Here is a 15,391-nt window from a genome sequence, read left to right on the forward strand (position 1 = left end):
AGCCACTAGATGGCGCTGTGGTATAGCAGAACTGTGCAGTTACACATAGGGATGTACGAAAGTGACTTATCTTTCCGTGGATTATGTTGATGGTGGGGGGGAGGTGTTCCGTCCCTCCGCCCCGGAATCCTGGCTGGGGGGGAAGGCGCTCCGTTCCTCCCCCCTGGAATCCTGGCTGGCTGGCTGTGCTCCGCAGCAATCCTGCGGAGCCGCTGGCCGGCTCCGCCAGCAGCCGGACATTCGGCCGCTGGCTAACAGGGACGCAAATGGCAGCAGCCGTAGCCGCCGCCGTTTGCATCCCTGCAGTCAGCTGTGATAGGCTACGTAAATGTTTACATAGCCTATCACGGCTGATTTTTTAAAAAAACAAAAAAACGCACGCCGCCGCCATTTGCGTTCTTTATTTTGGCACATTTTAGTCTACGTAAACATTTACATAGACTAAGACGGTGAAAATAAGGGGAACGCAAATAGTGTAGCGTCTACGCTATTTGCGTTCCCCTTATTTTCGCCATCTTAGTCTACGTAAATGTTTACGTAGACTAAGACGTGCCAAAATAAGGAACGCAAATGGTGGCGGCCATGGCCGCCGCCATTTGCGTATGCGCGTGTGTGTGTTTTTTTTTTAAGTCAGCCATGACAGGCTATGTAAAGATTTACGTAGCCTACCATGGTGTTTTTTTTAAATCTAGCCGTGATAGGCTACGTAAATCTTTACGTAGCCTGCCTATCACGTTTGTTTGTTTGTTTGTTTGTTTGTTTTAACCTGGAAATGGCGGCGGCGGCAGCTGGTCGGAAGACCGGCCGCCGCCGAGCCGGAGCCGCTGCTGCCAGGAAGGTCCGCCCAAGGTAAGTCTTGTCCCGGGGGGGGGGGGGGGGGCGGCCGTTCCTCCACCGATTTCGGGGGGCCGAATGCGCTGGCATTCGGCCTCCCTGAGATCCTTGGCTGAACTTTCGTACATCCCTAATTACACAGACAATTTAATGACGCCATTCAGGATATTCCAGGCTTTCCCCATTAAGAAAAAAACCTGCAATAATGGTTGCAAAGCACAGGAGAGGCCCTGGAGGATGCTGATATCGTGTAAAGGAACCGCAAACTACCATGAGTGAGCAATCACAAGCACACAATAAAAGCCTCATGTAGAAAGGCTCTAGGACAGACATGCCAAAGGGTGTCTGTCCTAGATCCTCCACTGTGCATAAGCTTTACACATGTAGACCTACATATGAATAGGGCTTAAGTAGTTTGTTGTCAACTAGACAGCTTCAAACAGATCCTTATGATTGGTAATCTCAGGTGAAGTATTGTGACATTATTCTCGTTCAAAGGATTTAAACTTTGGTTTAGTTTCAGACCATATTCTTTAATATTTAACACCTGACCAGTATACTAGTTAGGATGCCGTTTTAGGCTCCTTGTATATGCCTAAATTTAGTTTTTCCTTTACCTAAATAAATCTTTATGTTGAATAGCAGTTTCTTTTGTTTTGCCCCTGTCTTATCTAATAGAAGCTGTTAGACTCACAAAACATTGTTTTTTTAGTCTTCATATTATATACATGTTTTATTTTATTTTATTTATTTATTACATTTCCACACTGCCCAACAGCTGAAGCTCTCTGGGCGGTTCACTAAACAAGACTTAAAACCATAAAATACAGTAACATAATATAATATAAAAACCTTAAAAAGTTAAAAGAACAGAATAAAATCAGATTAAAAACCAAAGTAAAAGCCAGCAGCACTTCCAAGTTCTTAAAACATACTAAACATTTTTTTAATTGAAGGGTTAAAAAGTCTGAGAGAGAAAGGAGCATGTACAACTGAACAAAATAGTTCAGTTGAAAAGGCAGTTTTCTAAATAATGACAGTGTCAGTGTTATGTAATTTTTGTATGCCCCCCACTCCCCTTGTTCACCTGTCTATATTAAGAGACAAGAGAAGGGCAGCTACCCTGTTTTTGCTCCCAGCTTGAAATCTGGTTAGCCTGTGTTTATTCATAAACATTAAACATTACCCCAGAGTTGGTGTGACAACCAAACTAAATGTTCTTCTAAACTCACATAGTGGAGCTATATGTGATTGTATTCCCTACTCTCCTGCAAGCACATGCAGTCCCAGTTCGGATCAGGACCATGGCACTTCAGGAGAGGAAGGCTTAAGCTCCCCACCCCCATTTTTGTCCTGAAAAAGAAACAAACAAACAAAAGGTCTCCATTGGAATCTTTCACACATTACAAGACCCCAGAATTCAACAACCCATACCATAGGTTCGCGTTGTGTGCAAACCAGGCCAGTGAGACTTCTACATAGACATATATAAGATTGTGTTGTAAGTATTCCAGCAGCCTGCATGTCAAGAAGGAATGTGGTGTACTCTTCCGCTCCCCCGCTCCTAGATGCATTTTCTGTTGCTTGTGAAAGTTCTTCTCTCATGCTCTGATGATGGGGCTGTGGAATTCTGGGGAGCTTACAAAAGGGTGGTAGAACTTTAGTGATAGAGAATTCGTTGTGCTTCACTTCGCACCAGATCACTGAGAGGTAGGGATGACAGATAATAGAAGCATTGTGCTTGCTCTCACCATTGCAGCATGGGTTCTTGCAGTCTAAAAGGAGGGAAGGACGGACCCTGGCAGATGGGAATAGATTTCCGTTCCCCGCAGTCTCTGAGGTAATTCCCAATAGGCAGTGTTTATACTAGCATTATAGTACAGATTTTCCACTACATTTACTATCATTTCACAGGAATAATACACGATGCATATAAACTCTACACCGGTGTTGAAAGTTCTTATTTAAACTATACATGTTAACGGAACCTGAATTATCTCATATTTTCTCTTCTCCTCAGTCTTTGCTTTATCCCTGTTAATGAATGACTTGGCCAATTAAGGTTCTTCATTTATGTTTAATTTCTTCCCATGAGTTTTTCATCACCTTCCCAATAAACCGGGAACGTGTATCATACTGTCCCCTCTTTGGTAAATCTTATCAGCTAAGCCCATGCATTATTAATAACACAGCTGTAGTTTCAGCACTGTCAGTAAGAGGTAATCCCCCCCCTTTTTTTTTACTTCACAAAAAATTGAGAGAATGTATTTTTAAGATCTCTATAATTATGAAATATTCATCCATCTGCTTGAATACTTTTACAAGAATGTTGCTGTTCCTCCTCCACTGGGAAGACCACTTTCTCTCTAGATAATGAAGGATGAAGCCTACAAATAAAATAAAGCCTCTGTATATTGTTCATAATACAGTAATGCTCAGAGGCTGTTGATGAAATCATACTCCCATTGTACCAGGCACTTGGTATATATAATGTATTTAGTGAAAATGGAGGCCTTGCTTCAGAGGAGACTGTAACATAAACCCTTAGGATTCATGATCCAGCTAAGGTTTAGGGCCTTTAAGACCCAGTGAAATCAACAGTGTTTAAAAATACGTAAATTTGGCTGTATCATACCTGGATGAATCACTCAGGACATTTAGCACATACCATGTTCTAGTGACCCTTCATAGTCATATTTCCATTTCACCATTTCAGTTCATCTGTCCAGTTCCTGAATCCAAGATATTTGGTCTGCTGTCCTCCAACGAAAGGGAGGTCATGGTCTTAAGCATTCCTAAAACAAGAATAGGGCCTTTTTCTTTCCCCTTTTGGTACCTGCCCTCTAGTAAGTCAGTTCTCCCATTTACCTGATCTGTATAAGTGGATATCTTTAAAATATGCAATAGAAAAGAGAATTTATTGATTATATTTTCTGTAGTACTTTTCAGTATGCAAATTGCGTTATTATAAATCTGCAAAGTAAATTGGGATCTTGCTTATAAATATTTAGTGCCAGTCATGTGCTGTGCTAAGACTTGTGGCAGATACTAAACAAATATATATGGATTTAAGTTATCGAGCCATCTTAATAAAGATAGAATTACACTGGATAGTTGTGGAGACAAACAAAAGCAAGTAAAAAAATACTTGATACCTCTGTCTAAAATCTCTGGGGGAAAATATGTCATTCCATTACTTAGTAGTGGAACACCTCTATAAGAAGCCAGTCTTTTTGGACTGGATGCAGGATGGGATTCTATTTTTCAAGGCGAGTTTAAATTGACTATCTTTAAATATATATATATTCAACTTCCTTTTAAAATAACTGGTTTAAAATTTAAATCTGACATTAATAAAACCAAGTAAGGCTACATACTCATAATCTCTTAAAACTGAATCCCTTACTCTCTATCATACACAGTGGCCTGGTTTGGATAATCATATCTTGGCTTATTAAACTAAGATTTGAACAGACCTGTTTCCCGTGCATGCACCCCCCTTGCTGCTCCCTTTGCAGGAGCCACTGCAGGAAACCTCTAACCATAGTTTTCCATTTCAACAAAAGTGAGAAATGATGGATACAGCTTCAGAATAAGCTAGGATATTAAACTGTGGTTTGAAGTTGGTTTAATATCCTGGCTTGTTTGGAAATCGGTAATCATAGGGTTTTTTTGTTTTGGACAAATGGTAATTATGGTTAATCAGAGACTTCCTGTCTTTATTCCTTGCATCATGAAGTGAGGAGCAAACAGGCTATGCATGCAGAAGCGGTTATTCTGTTTGCAGAAGGGGTTGCAATCCAGCAGAGGCCTCTATGAATGGACAGATTTAGAGTTCTGATCACAGATCTCTGGATCCACCTATAATGTAATCTGTGTATTGTAGTTATTGTGTGAACTAGGGATATTTAGACGGTAACTTAAAATGCCATCAACATTTAGTTTTCATCTCATGGAAGAGCACTCTTCTTCCCAGTAACTACCAACCCTTGCTTCCGAAAAGGTAGTCTTCAAATAGTCTTCAAGGAAGTGAGTGCTCTTGTGGAGTATCTTCACATGTGTGCGAGATACTAAAACAGAAATCCTTAATTTCACAGTCATTTCCATGTCTGATGTCTCTAAGCAAATTTAAATTCTGCATGACCAAAGGCTTTGGATTTTGCTCCTAGGTAGTATAAAGGCTCAATTTGTCAGCAAAGCAGTATGTTATAATTGTTAGAGCAACCAATTACTATCCACTCTTTTCCAGAAAATACATGAATTGAAAACCTGATACCAATCATTAGTAAATTAATCCACCCTAGTGACAGCATGTGCAATAGCTTTTCTTTATTGCTTGAAGAAGTAATCTTACCTTTGGGCTTTCTCTTCAGTTGTGGCTACAGTGGGAATGGGAAAAGAGAAAAAGAACTGGCTAAGATTGAAATGGGCTACATTTTAAAGATCCAAATAGCTGGGTGACTGGAAGGCCTATGCCCATATGCTGAAGAGGGAAAAGGAGGATAATGGCACAAGGCAGAGAGTATGGGCTCCTTCACATGGAGCTTTTATCCTGCCATTGAGATTGCTCCTTCACAGAAGTTTGCAGGCTCTTTACATGACACCATGATCATTCAAGGCGTCTCCTGCACTAAATGCCCTTTCTTCTGTTTTTAAATAGATCACAAATAATGAGCTATCAAATTCCCCTGTTGTATTCCACTGCAGTTTCCTCTGTGAAAAGAGTAAAAGCGGCAAGAAGAGGAGCAAGATCAATGAAAGATAATGGAAGACTCAGATACAGGGAGAAAGAGGGGGAAGGGGGTGGGGGGAAAGGAAGCACGTGAAAAAGGGAGTCGTCGTGATCCTGCATTTAAAACAGAAGCAGAAAGCCCTATTTTGAATGCAGGATTTTAGGCTGGTGTAGAGATGCCCTATGTTGCTTGACTGTTCCCAGTTTCAGGACACCCAAAACTTTTGAAGCCTCTTTAAGAGAGCGTGAGTTTATCCTTCTCATTTCTCTATGACCAAGTACCTGCCTAATGGAAAAAGTGTCCCTAGAAACAAATAGCTCATAATTGAAATCAATATTTATATTGACTCTCCCTCTAGGCAATTTAAAATGTGATCAAACCACCCTGCTTGGGTTGTCTTTTCAAACCATCCTGCCTGGTTTGTCCTTAGCCTACTTGTCCTTTAAGTCTGCAGATTCTGAGAACTGCAAAATGGTCCCATACTACTCACTCAGCTTAGCTATTTAGAGGCCTATGATACAGGTGGCCAGGTCCTTTCCCCCATAGGATCAGTGGCTGGCCAGTCTTCTCCAAGGGTACCATGTATTCAAAAGTTCAGCCCTCCCAAGTAGCTGGAATACCCCTTGTGCTAGGTGTAGTGCTAAGAAGTTACTGTTCTTCTGGGATGTGTTCTGGGATGAGCTTGAGCCAGGAGCTAAAGAGCAGGAACTGATCTGACGTGAGGCTTTTGACACCTCCTTTTAAGCTCGTGGAGTGGACTTAAGAAACGCAGTTCTGTTTTCACTAGACCTCATCCCTAGGCATATGCTATTAAATGCCTTTGGGCAAGGGGCAAGTTATGCCTAGACATGCTGCTCCTAACTTTTCCATCTCTTCCTTCCTCCAGGAGTTTCAGATAGGGCACAGCCAAGGCTCTAATTAATGGCAGAAGTATCATTTTGTAAATCAGCTAATGACCTACATCACAATACCAAACATAATATGTGGAAATGTGTCATAGATTTTCAGTGGAGTGTTTAATGTGATGAGGATAGGGATGTCATGCCTTGGAGAAATGCCATCAAAAACAGTGTTATCCAAGCCATCATTTGATTTCCATGAGACACTCGACCATTGCAGGTGCTTTTTCCACCGAGTTATATTTTTCCTTATAACTATCGTACATTCTCCAGCACTGGGTAATATTGTAACATTTTTCAGGGCCGCTGCACAAGGGAGAACTGCAAATATCTTCATCCACCAACACATTTGAAAACTCAGCTAGAAATAAATGGCAGGAACAACCTGATCCAACAGAAAACTGCAGCAGCAATGCTCGCACAGCAAATGCAATTTATGTTCCCAGGAGCACCCCTTCAGCCAATGGTAAGTACCTGTAACAGAACGACAGAAAGTCTGTCCTACCTTCATGACCCAGGCCCTGCCAACCTGACAAATGACAAATGCACTTGGAGCATGTCATTATTTCCACCTTAATCCATATATTACAGTATTGCTGTTGTAAAATGTTCTGGATGAAATTTTCCAGATCATCTTTGTGCATTTAAAAAACAAAGCCAAGAAATGAATTAATTTTCTGTATAAACACTTCTTGCAATTTTTTTGATACATTTCAGTTTCAGGACCAGAAGGATTGATTTCCAGAAGGATCATGTAAAATACATGCCTTCAGCTGTTCTCTGCTAGTTTTATTTATTTTTTGTTCATATAAGCATACCCAACCACTCACTGCTTCATTATGCCATCTTCTCTGTCTTTATTTTGTGTTTGCTTGGGTGTTTATGTATACACCGATACACGCTCCCATACAAAAATGGCTTCAGAAATCCTCATGGTGAGACAACTATTTAATGTCTCTTTCAGAATCCCTTTAGATCTAATTTGTTGAGGCTAAGCCATGTTTCTGTGTTAAGGCCTTTAAAAGAAGCTACCTCATCAACACATGATGTGCTGTAATGGTAGGCTTGCTTACAATGATTTTCAAATTCTTTTTTAAAGGGACCAGCCAGTGAAATGATACCTGTTTGGAAACATCCATAAGTTTGCACTGTGACTCCTAATATCATGCACATGCTATGCCTTCTTCCAACAGGCTTTGGACCCATCATTTCATACCAGAAGTTCATATTTCAGTTTCACATTGTTCATTTTTTTCTCCTCAAGAAACTGCTCAGATGTCTTAAACTTTCCAAGTCCTCCCATACTGTTTCTTTCCACTTTGACAAGTCACTGCCAAGGCAAATACATCAACTTGTAGGGTTTACAAAGTGCCTGTCTGACTCTGAACTCAAATAGTGAGGAGACCACTACCACTACACGTAGGGAGAATAATATCTGTGCTTGCCAGAATTCTGTGAATGCAAACTGCTTTGCATTTACGATGCATTCTGTTGCAGCAGCGTTTGTCTGGAATGTGAGTTTCCTGTCACCATGAGTGCTGACTAGGGGCAGTATCCAACACTGCCCGTGTGCCTCCACTGATTATGTTGCACCAGCAGAACCCACTGCTGGCATAATAGGGAGCTAGTAGTTTGTAGAACAACCCAGAAACAAGCTGAAACACTTGTTTCCAGAATGGGACAGGTCAGTGGAGCTACATTCTGTGAGCTCTGCTGACCTGTTCCAGAAATTGGCATTTGGCTCTTTTCCAGTTGCTTTAGGAAGCACTTGCTTCCCATTACACTGGAGGTGGGTCCCACTGGCACACAGGCTAGCTGCCCTAGATTTATAACTAAACAAGAGAAATGCTTTCCTTCAAAATTCCTCACAGAGTCTAGAGGAGCATGAAGGGGACTGGCCAGAGTTATTGTAGTTCTCCCTGTAGAGTAATGCATCTGGGTGCAAAATGCAGCCAATTCAGACCAGTGAACTTTATTGTTTTTAACAGAGAACTGTGCTTGCTTGTAAGATTTACATGTTTGTTTTTCATTTCTTTCTATTCCCTTTTCTCAGCCCTCATTTCCTGTAGGGCCAACAATAAGCTCCAACACAGCACTAAGCTTTGCACCGTATTTAACGCCCGTCACTCCTGGGGTTGGATTAGTTCCTACTGAAATTGTTCCCACACCACCTGTCATTGTTCCTGGGAGTCCCCCTGCCACAGTCCCTGGGTCAACTACGACACAAAAACTCCTCAGGACAGATAAACTGGAGGTATGATGAGCACCATTATGCTGATGCATGCAGTTGTTTGATACTTCATATGAAAGGATTACAAACAATTTGTTTTTTTAGTGCAGCGATTCAGTTACCTAATCTTAGTTACTACTGAGCATAGACATTGCAGATACTCTGATTTGATCTCCACTGCAACAGAAGCGCAGAAGTAATTATATCATCGTGTTAGTGCCACTATGTTTTTACCTTATGTGATTTTCAGACTATATTATAGCATTGGTTGCTTTACATTCAAAGGACCTAATAAATACAGAAAGTAAATCCAGGGAGAAGTCATATGCTTTGGCTAGTTATAGGCCTATTACCAATTAAACATGCAGAATTGTTTGCGTGCCTCATTCCTGGATAGGTTTCAGGAACAACGTCTTTTGGGAAATCTGACCTTCCATCCTGATCTGATAACACCTGAAAACTAGTTCAAAATGTTTAGGTATGGTCCAAGATATGATAGAACGAGTGCTCTGAACATGTTAAGATGAGACAGTGGGTAGCAAGAAGGGATGATCCCATTTTTTGTTCCCTTCCTGATGTTAGTCAGTACTGCTGTTGTGTGCACAGCAAAGAAAATAAATTTTCCTAATGCCTTTTTCCCTTGCACACCAGCCATTTCTAACTGACTTTACTGACACTAAACAAGGAACAGTAGAGGAAGATTAACTTATGTTTCTGAAGATGGATCTACATTCTTGGGGTTTTAGCCTTATTTAGGTAACTTCAAGTAGGCTTGAAATCTCTGCAGAATGGTTAAAACATCTAATTCTCCTAATGCCTCAAAGATTGTTGCAGACAGGGAGAAGAAACATTTAGTCTTGAGCTTGTAGGCTGTGATTTCCCCTAAAGTGGGATAAACCAATGGCTGTCATTTGGTGAAAGGATGGGAGAAAAACTGGCAGAGAAAGAAAATGAGAAGAGGACTAATCTGAAGAGAGAGAATGTGTGTATAAAGATGCAGAATAAAAAGCATGATCCATGATATAGGTTGGGGTTAAAGCAGGGATGGGAACTTGTGGTCCTCCAGTTGTTTTGGCCTACACCTCCCACTTGTCCTAACCAGCATAGCCAGTAGTGAGGAATTATGGGAGTTGTAAGCCAAACATCTGGAGGACCACAAGTTGCCTACCCCAGGTAGAGGTAGGACTTGTAAAGGCTGAAACTCAATTGAGTTCAAAAATTACATTTTTTAATTTCTGCTTTTGTTTAGTATGTAATTGCCCCACCCCTCCCCTCTTGATCTAGTATGCATAACGAGTATTGTTTTGCGCACCAGGTTTGCAGGGAGTTCCAGCGAGGAAACTGTGCACGGGGCGAAACTGACTGCCGCTTTGCACATCCCGCAGACAGCACAATGATTGATACAAATGACAACACCGTAACTGTTTGTATGGATTACATAAAGGGGCGCTGCATGAGGGAGAAATGCAAATATTTTCACCCTCCTGCTCACTTGCAGGCCAAAATCAAAGCTGCTCAGCACCAAGCCAACCAGGCTGCAGTGGCAGCTCAGGCTGCTGCTGCAGCTGCTACAGTGATGGTAAGTGCAAGAATGCAGGGCTGCGTAATTACTGCTTTTGTGAAGCCAGCATTGCTTACGAATATAATTTAGTTTAAATACTTTACCAAAATATGGTTTTCTATTGATTCACTAGTGCTGATCAATCCAGCAACCAACATCCCTTTTTCACTTAGTAATTTCAGCACAATAGGCATCTTCTTGGAGCACTGCTAGCTCAAGTTCTAACTGTCCCTTTGTAAGTTAGTTTAGCACAATTTTTCATTTTTAGAAATGGCACTTGGTTAGGAGTTTAAAGTATTTGGATGTTTAGAAGTTTTGATAAACTGGTCTGCTAGCTGCATACATGTGCACCTACACTCGCATGGTGGTTTCTGAAACAGATGTTGTGGATTTGGCTGCATAGAAGTCCCAGATAATTAGATTTCTGTTTTCCTAGTAGTAGGGCATACTCTAGACTTTTTTTTCCAACTGGCCATGGAGAGGGTGATCTGAAGCTGGAGGACCTATTAAGGGACCTATTTGAATCAGTTCCTTTGTCATGGTCAGATCATCTTGTGTTGAGGTTTAGATTCAGGGCAATTTTTCCCCTCTGAAAAATTGATGCCCTCCCCCAGAGGCTAATGGATCTGGATATGGCTTCCAGAGGGCTCGGACGGATGTGTGTTCTGGCTGATATGGCTGGCTCTCCTGTCAAAGCTTTGGTCTTTCTGTGGAATGCAGAAATGACCTGGATGGTTGACACAATTGTTCCTGAGTGCGTTCTTTGGATTAGCAGAGTTTATACAGCACAGTGGTATATTCCAGAGGTGAGAAGGATGAAGCACAGTGGGAGATGGCTTGAGCATAGGTGGAAAAAAAACTAACGAATGCAATGGAACACTGATGTGTGCCCATGTTCAAGTTTGTTCAAGGGCAGTGAAGGTGGTGAAGAAATGTTACTTCTCCCCCTCCGTTGCATTCTCTGTCCCATCCAGCAGAGCTCTTTGGGGTTGTTTGGGGCTTCTTATATTCTGGCCCTAAGGAGGTTGTGGAACCATGAGATGCCCACTGTGACATGTTTGTGAGGCATTTCCAGAATAAAATATCTTGTCTTAACCAGGACTTAGACTCTATGGTTATGGCAGGTGAATCAGATGTGGTATCCACAGTGCAGTTTTGTCCAGTGCTGGATGTGTTTCAGCTGGTTCAACTCAAGGAAGTTGATAAGGTTCATGCAACCACTTCCATATTGGATCCTTTCTCTTTGTGGCTTATTAAAACAGCCAGCTGGGCCAGGGTGGTAATTAATGCATTTTTGTGAGAAGGAGTCATCCTGAGCTGCTTGAAAGAGGCAGCAGTAAGACCACTCCTGAAGAAATCCTAAACTTGTTGAGATCTTCCAGGGCCAAGGAGGATTTATTTATTTATTTATTTATTTATTTCATTTCTATACCGCCCAACAGCTGAAGCTCTCTGGGCGGTTCACAAAAAAATTGTGGTTTTAATGTTCTATATATTTTAAATTGTTTTATTGTGTGTTGTTTGGTTTTAATGTTTGTGAACCGCCCAGAGAGCTTTGGCTGTTGGGCGGTATAGAAATGAAATAAATAAATAAATCCTCCCTGGCCCTGGAAGATCTCAACAAGTTTATGCCAGTGGCGAATGTTCCTTTCTTAGACAAGGCCCTTGAGCAGGTGATTGCCAACCAGCTCCAGACACTCTTGGATGAAGAGGATTATCTGAATCCATTTTAGTCATGTTTCAGACTGGATTTTGGCACAAAAACACCCTTGGTCACCCTGTATGATGACCTATGTCGGAGAGACATACAGGGGGAGTGTGACCCTGTTGATTCTCCTTGATCTCTCAGTGCCTTTTGATACCATCAGCCATGCTATCCTTCTGGGGTGACTGTCTGACCTGGAAGTTGGGTACTGCATTGCAGTAGTTCCTCTTTGGATAGTCTGCTGCAGAAGGTGGTGCTTGGGGGATATTGCTTGGCCCCATGGATTCTCCAGTATGGGGTTCCACAGGGGTCAGCTTTATTCCCCCATGCTATTTAAATCTACATTAGATTGTTGAGTGGGGTTGTCCAGAGATTTGGAGTGTGTTGTCATCAGTATGCATCTATTCTTCCTTTTCATCTTCATCTGGTGAGGCAGTGGATATTCTAGATTGGTGCCTGGCTGTGACAATGGACTGGATGAGGGCTAATAAACTGAAGCTCAATCCAGACAAGACTGAGATGCTGTTAGTTAGTTCTTATGAATGCTATTCACCATTGAAGTGAATGGTGTTCATCCTATTCTGGATGACATTGCAGCCCGCCCCCCCCGCCCCCCGAAAGAGTAGGTTCATAGCTTGGGTGTTCTCCTGGAGTCATCATTGTCATTTGAGGCACAGGTGCCCTCAGTGGCATGGAGTGCCCTTTACTAGCTTTGGCTGTTGGCCCAGCTACACCCCTATCTGGACAGGGATAACCTGGCTTCAGTAGTCTATGCTCTGGTAATCTCCAGGTTAGATTACACTCTATGTGGAGCTGCCTTTGAAGATGGTTTGGAAACCTGCTTGTGCAAAATACAACAGCCAGATTGATAACGGGGACCAGAACGTCTGAACATATAACACCAATCTGGCCCACAAAGTCCAATTCATAGTACTGGTTTTAATTTATAAAGCCTTATACAACTTGGGACCGCAATACTGAATGGAACGCCTCTCCTGGTATGCACCTACTTGTATTCTATGATCAGCATCTGAGCTCTTCCCATGGGTTCATCTTCCAAGCGAGGTTGAGAGGATGGCAATTTGGTGGTGCCGCTGTGATTATGGAATGTTCTCAGAGAGGCCTGTCTGGTGCCAGTACTGTCATTTCTGGTGCCTGGTTAAGAGTTTCCTTTATTTCCAGGCATTTGATGGGCTGTTTAATGCATCAGTTGAATTATTTATGGTTGTCACTGATGCTTAATTGTTTAATGGGGTGGTTGTATTTTAGTGGATAATTGTTTTACTTGTTTTAAACTTTGTATATTTTAATTATGTTGTAAGTCACCTTGAGTCTTTTTTGAGACAAGTATCTAAGAAATAACAACGACAACAACATGCCACAAGTTAGTACCTTTGCCATGGGTTGAAATCTCTTAGGGCAGAAGTAGGCAGCATGAAGCCCGTGGACCACATGCAGTCCCCAGCCTGTTTTGTGCACCCCACCCCAAAGTGCCACCACCAAATTGCTGCTGAAGTTTGGTGGTGTGTGGCAGCAAAAAAGCTGCATTTCCCCCTTAAAACAAGATGAGCGCGTGGCTTGTTTAAATGGCAAATCATGTTCTTGCATGTTTTCTGGGAGTGCCATTTCCCTTTAAAACAAGGAACGTGCTCACCGTGAGCCTTGATTTAAAAGGAAAATTAGACTTTTATTTGGCAGCAATTCAGTGGCATGGCTGCAGCACTTTTGGTGGCAGCATTGTGTGTGTTCCCCCATGGGAGTTTGGGGGGGAAAAAATCCACACTCCTGTCTTAGGGAAAAATCTAAATGTAGATTGAACAAGAATGTGTTGAGCTGTGTAGAAACATTTTTAAGATCAGGCCCTACATCCCAAAATGGCAGCCTTTGGTGGCCTTGCCACATCACTTCCCTATCACAGGGATCTTCTGAATTGTTGACCCTTCATTTTTCTTAACAGTAAAATGCAAAAAGAACAGTTGGTTACCTCCTGAGGTTGTGGAATAGCTCCATTTATTGACATAGTGGCATTTTGACACAGCTACAAGAGCTCCTTTGAGTACATATAAGGGCTTGTGCATGCGCATCTAGGCTTTTGACTCTTCCTAAAAGAAGCTTATTACATTGCAGTGATGCTTAAAAGCAAAGCTGAAGGCACCATTGTGCATACAGAACTAACCAACACAGCAGTCTGTATTGCTGTTTAAGACTGTCAGGAAGCACTGAAAGCACTGATTTTGCCCTCAGAGCTTTTCCCACTAATTCTGGAATGTGTTGAAAGTTGTATTTTTCATAACTCTTATGTTGGCGGATGGTAGCAAATTAGTATCAGTGGGGTTAGATAAACCAGACAAAAATTTCATCTCAAGAAGATAAGCATACAGATCAAAGAAGCATTGTTTGTTCTCATTCCTGGCATGGGATAAGAAATTAAACAAATATGACTTGTTGCTATTGTATATGGTAGATATAGACAGCACATCTAGTGCTGATATCAGATGCCTTCCAGAAACACAGCACAGTACAGAATTTACCTAATGATTGGCAACCTGTAGTGAAAGCCTATGAATACTTACCAAGTAACTAGACACATTTCAAGGTTGAAGACTAAGTCTGTTTTAAAGTGGGAAAAGATGCCTTCTAATTCAGCATATCTCCATATAGAGTATCCAGTACACCAGGGTCATCTTAAGTGTTTCCTTAGGGTCTTACATCTAAAAAGCCGTTTTGGGCTTGGATGGGAATGCTTCTGAGAAGGAAACTTGTCTCTGGAGCACATATGTGTTTATTTAGTTGCTTTGCATATTGACAGCTCTAGTGCATGCTCCACAAACTGTTTTTAAACTTGAGGGCATGCAGTTTTAGGTTTCTTGTAAGTTGATGTTCCGGAAGCAGCTGGGTTGCGCTGCATGTGGATCTTGACCTATGCCTCCTTTTAAATTCACATAAACCAGTGATCAAACTGAACATTTAAAAGGGGAGGAGCATCTATTATTTTCCATTTATAACCCTAGGAATAGGGCATTATGGTCCTGGAAGTGCTTTGCTTTGCTTCTTCAGTTCAGGAACAGACTTTTGTCTTTGATTGGGATGCACTTTCAGCCCCATCAACCTTTCTCTTTTCTTAGAGCATTTCTACATGAGGCTTTTATTTCACACTCATGATTGGCCACTCACAGAGGTTTGCAGGTCCTTTACACGATGTCATAAACCTTGTTTGTTTGTTTATTTCATTTCTATACCGCCCAATAGCTGAAGCTCTCTGGGCGGTTCACAAACCTCCAGGACGTCTCCCAAGCTTTCCCCCCTTTATCCTGCTTTCAAAAAGATAAGCTGTAATAAATCTTAATGGCACCATATCAGCTATGTGAAATGGCGCCATTGTGCTATAATTCAGCCACTAGATGGCGCTGTTTCATTGAACATATAGAG

At 41.8% G+C, this 15,391-nt stretch overlaps 1 protein-coding gene across 5 annotated transcripts in view; it reads left to right on the plus strand.

Annotated features, from left to right (window-relative positions):
• Positions 1 to 15,391, plus strand: part of MBNL2 (muscleblind like splicing regulator 2) — a 110,936-nt gene that overhangs the window by 66,548 nt on the left and 28,997 nt on the right. For all 5 annotated transcript variants that reach the window (XM_084844760.1, XM_084844762.1, XM_084844761.1 and 2 more), the window contains exons 3-5: positions 6,768 to 6,932; positions 8,520 to 8,720; positions 10,012 to 10,275. In XM_084844760.1, coding sequence (XP_084700886.1) covers positions 6,768 to 6,932; positions 8,520 to 8,720; positions 10,012 to 10,275 — 630 coding nt within the window. The remainder of the gene's footprint in view (positions 1 to 6,767; positions 6,933 to 8,519; positions 8,721 to 10,011; positions 10,276 to 15,391) is intronic.

The sequence above is a fragment of the Heloderma suspectum genome, chromosome 3 (assembly GCF_057233095.1).
Source record: "Heloderma suspectum isolate Gila_16-S chromosome 3, 16-S_ref, whole genome shotgun sequence".
Taxonomy (NCBI): Eukaryota; Metazoa; Chordata; class Lepidosauria; order Squamata; family Helodermatidae; genus Heloderma; species Heloderma suspectum.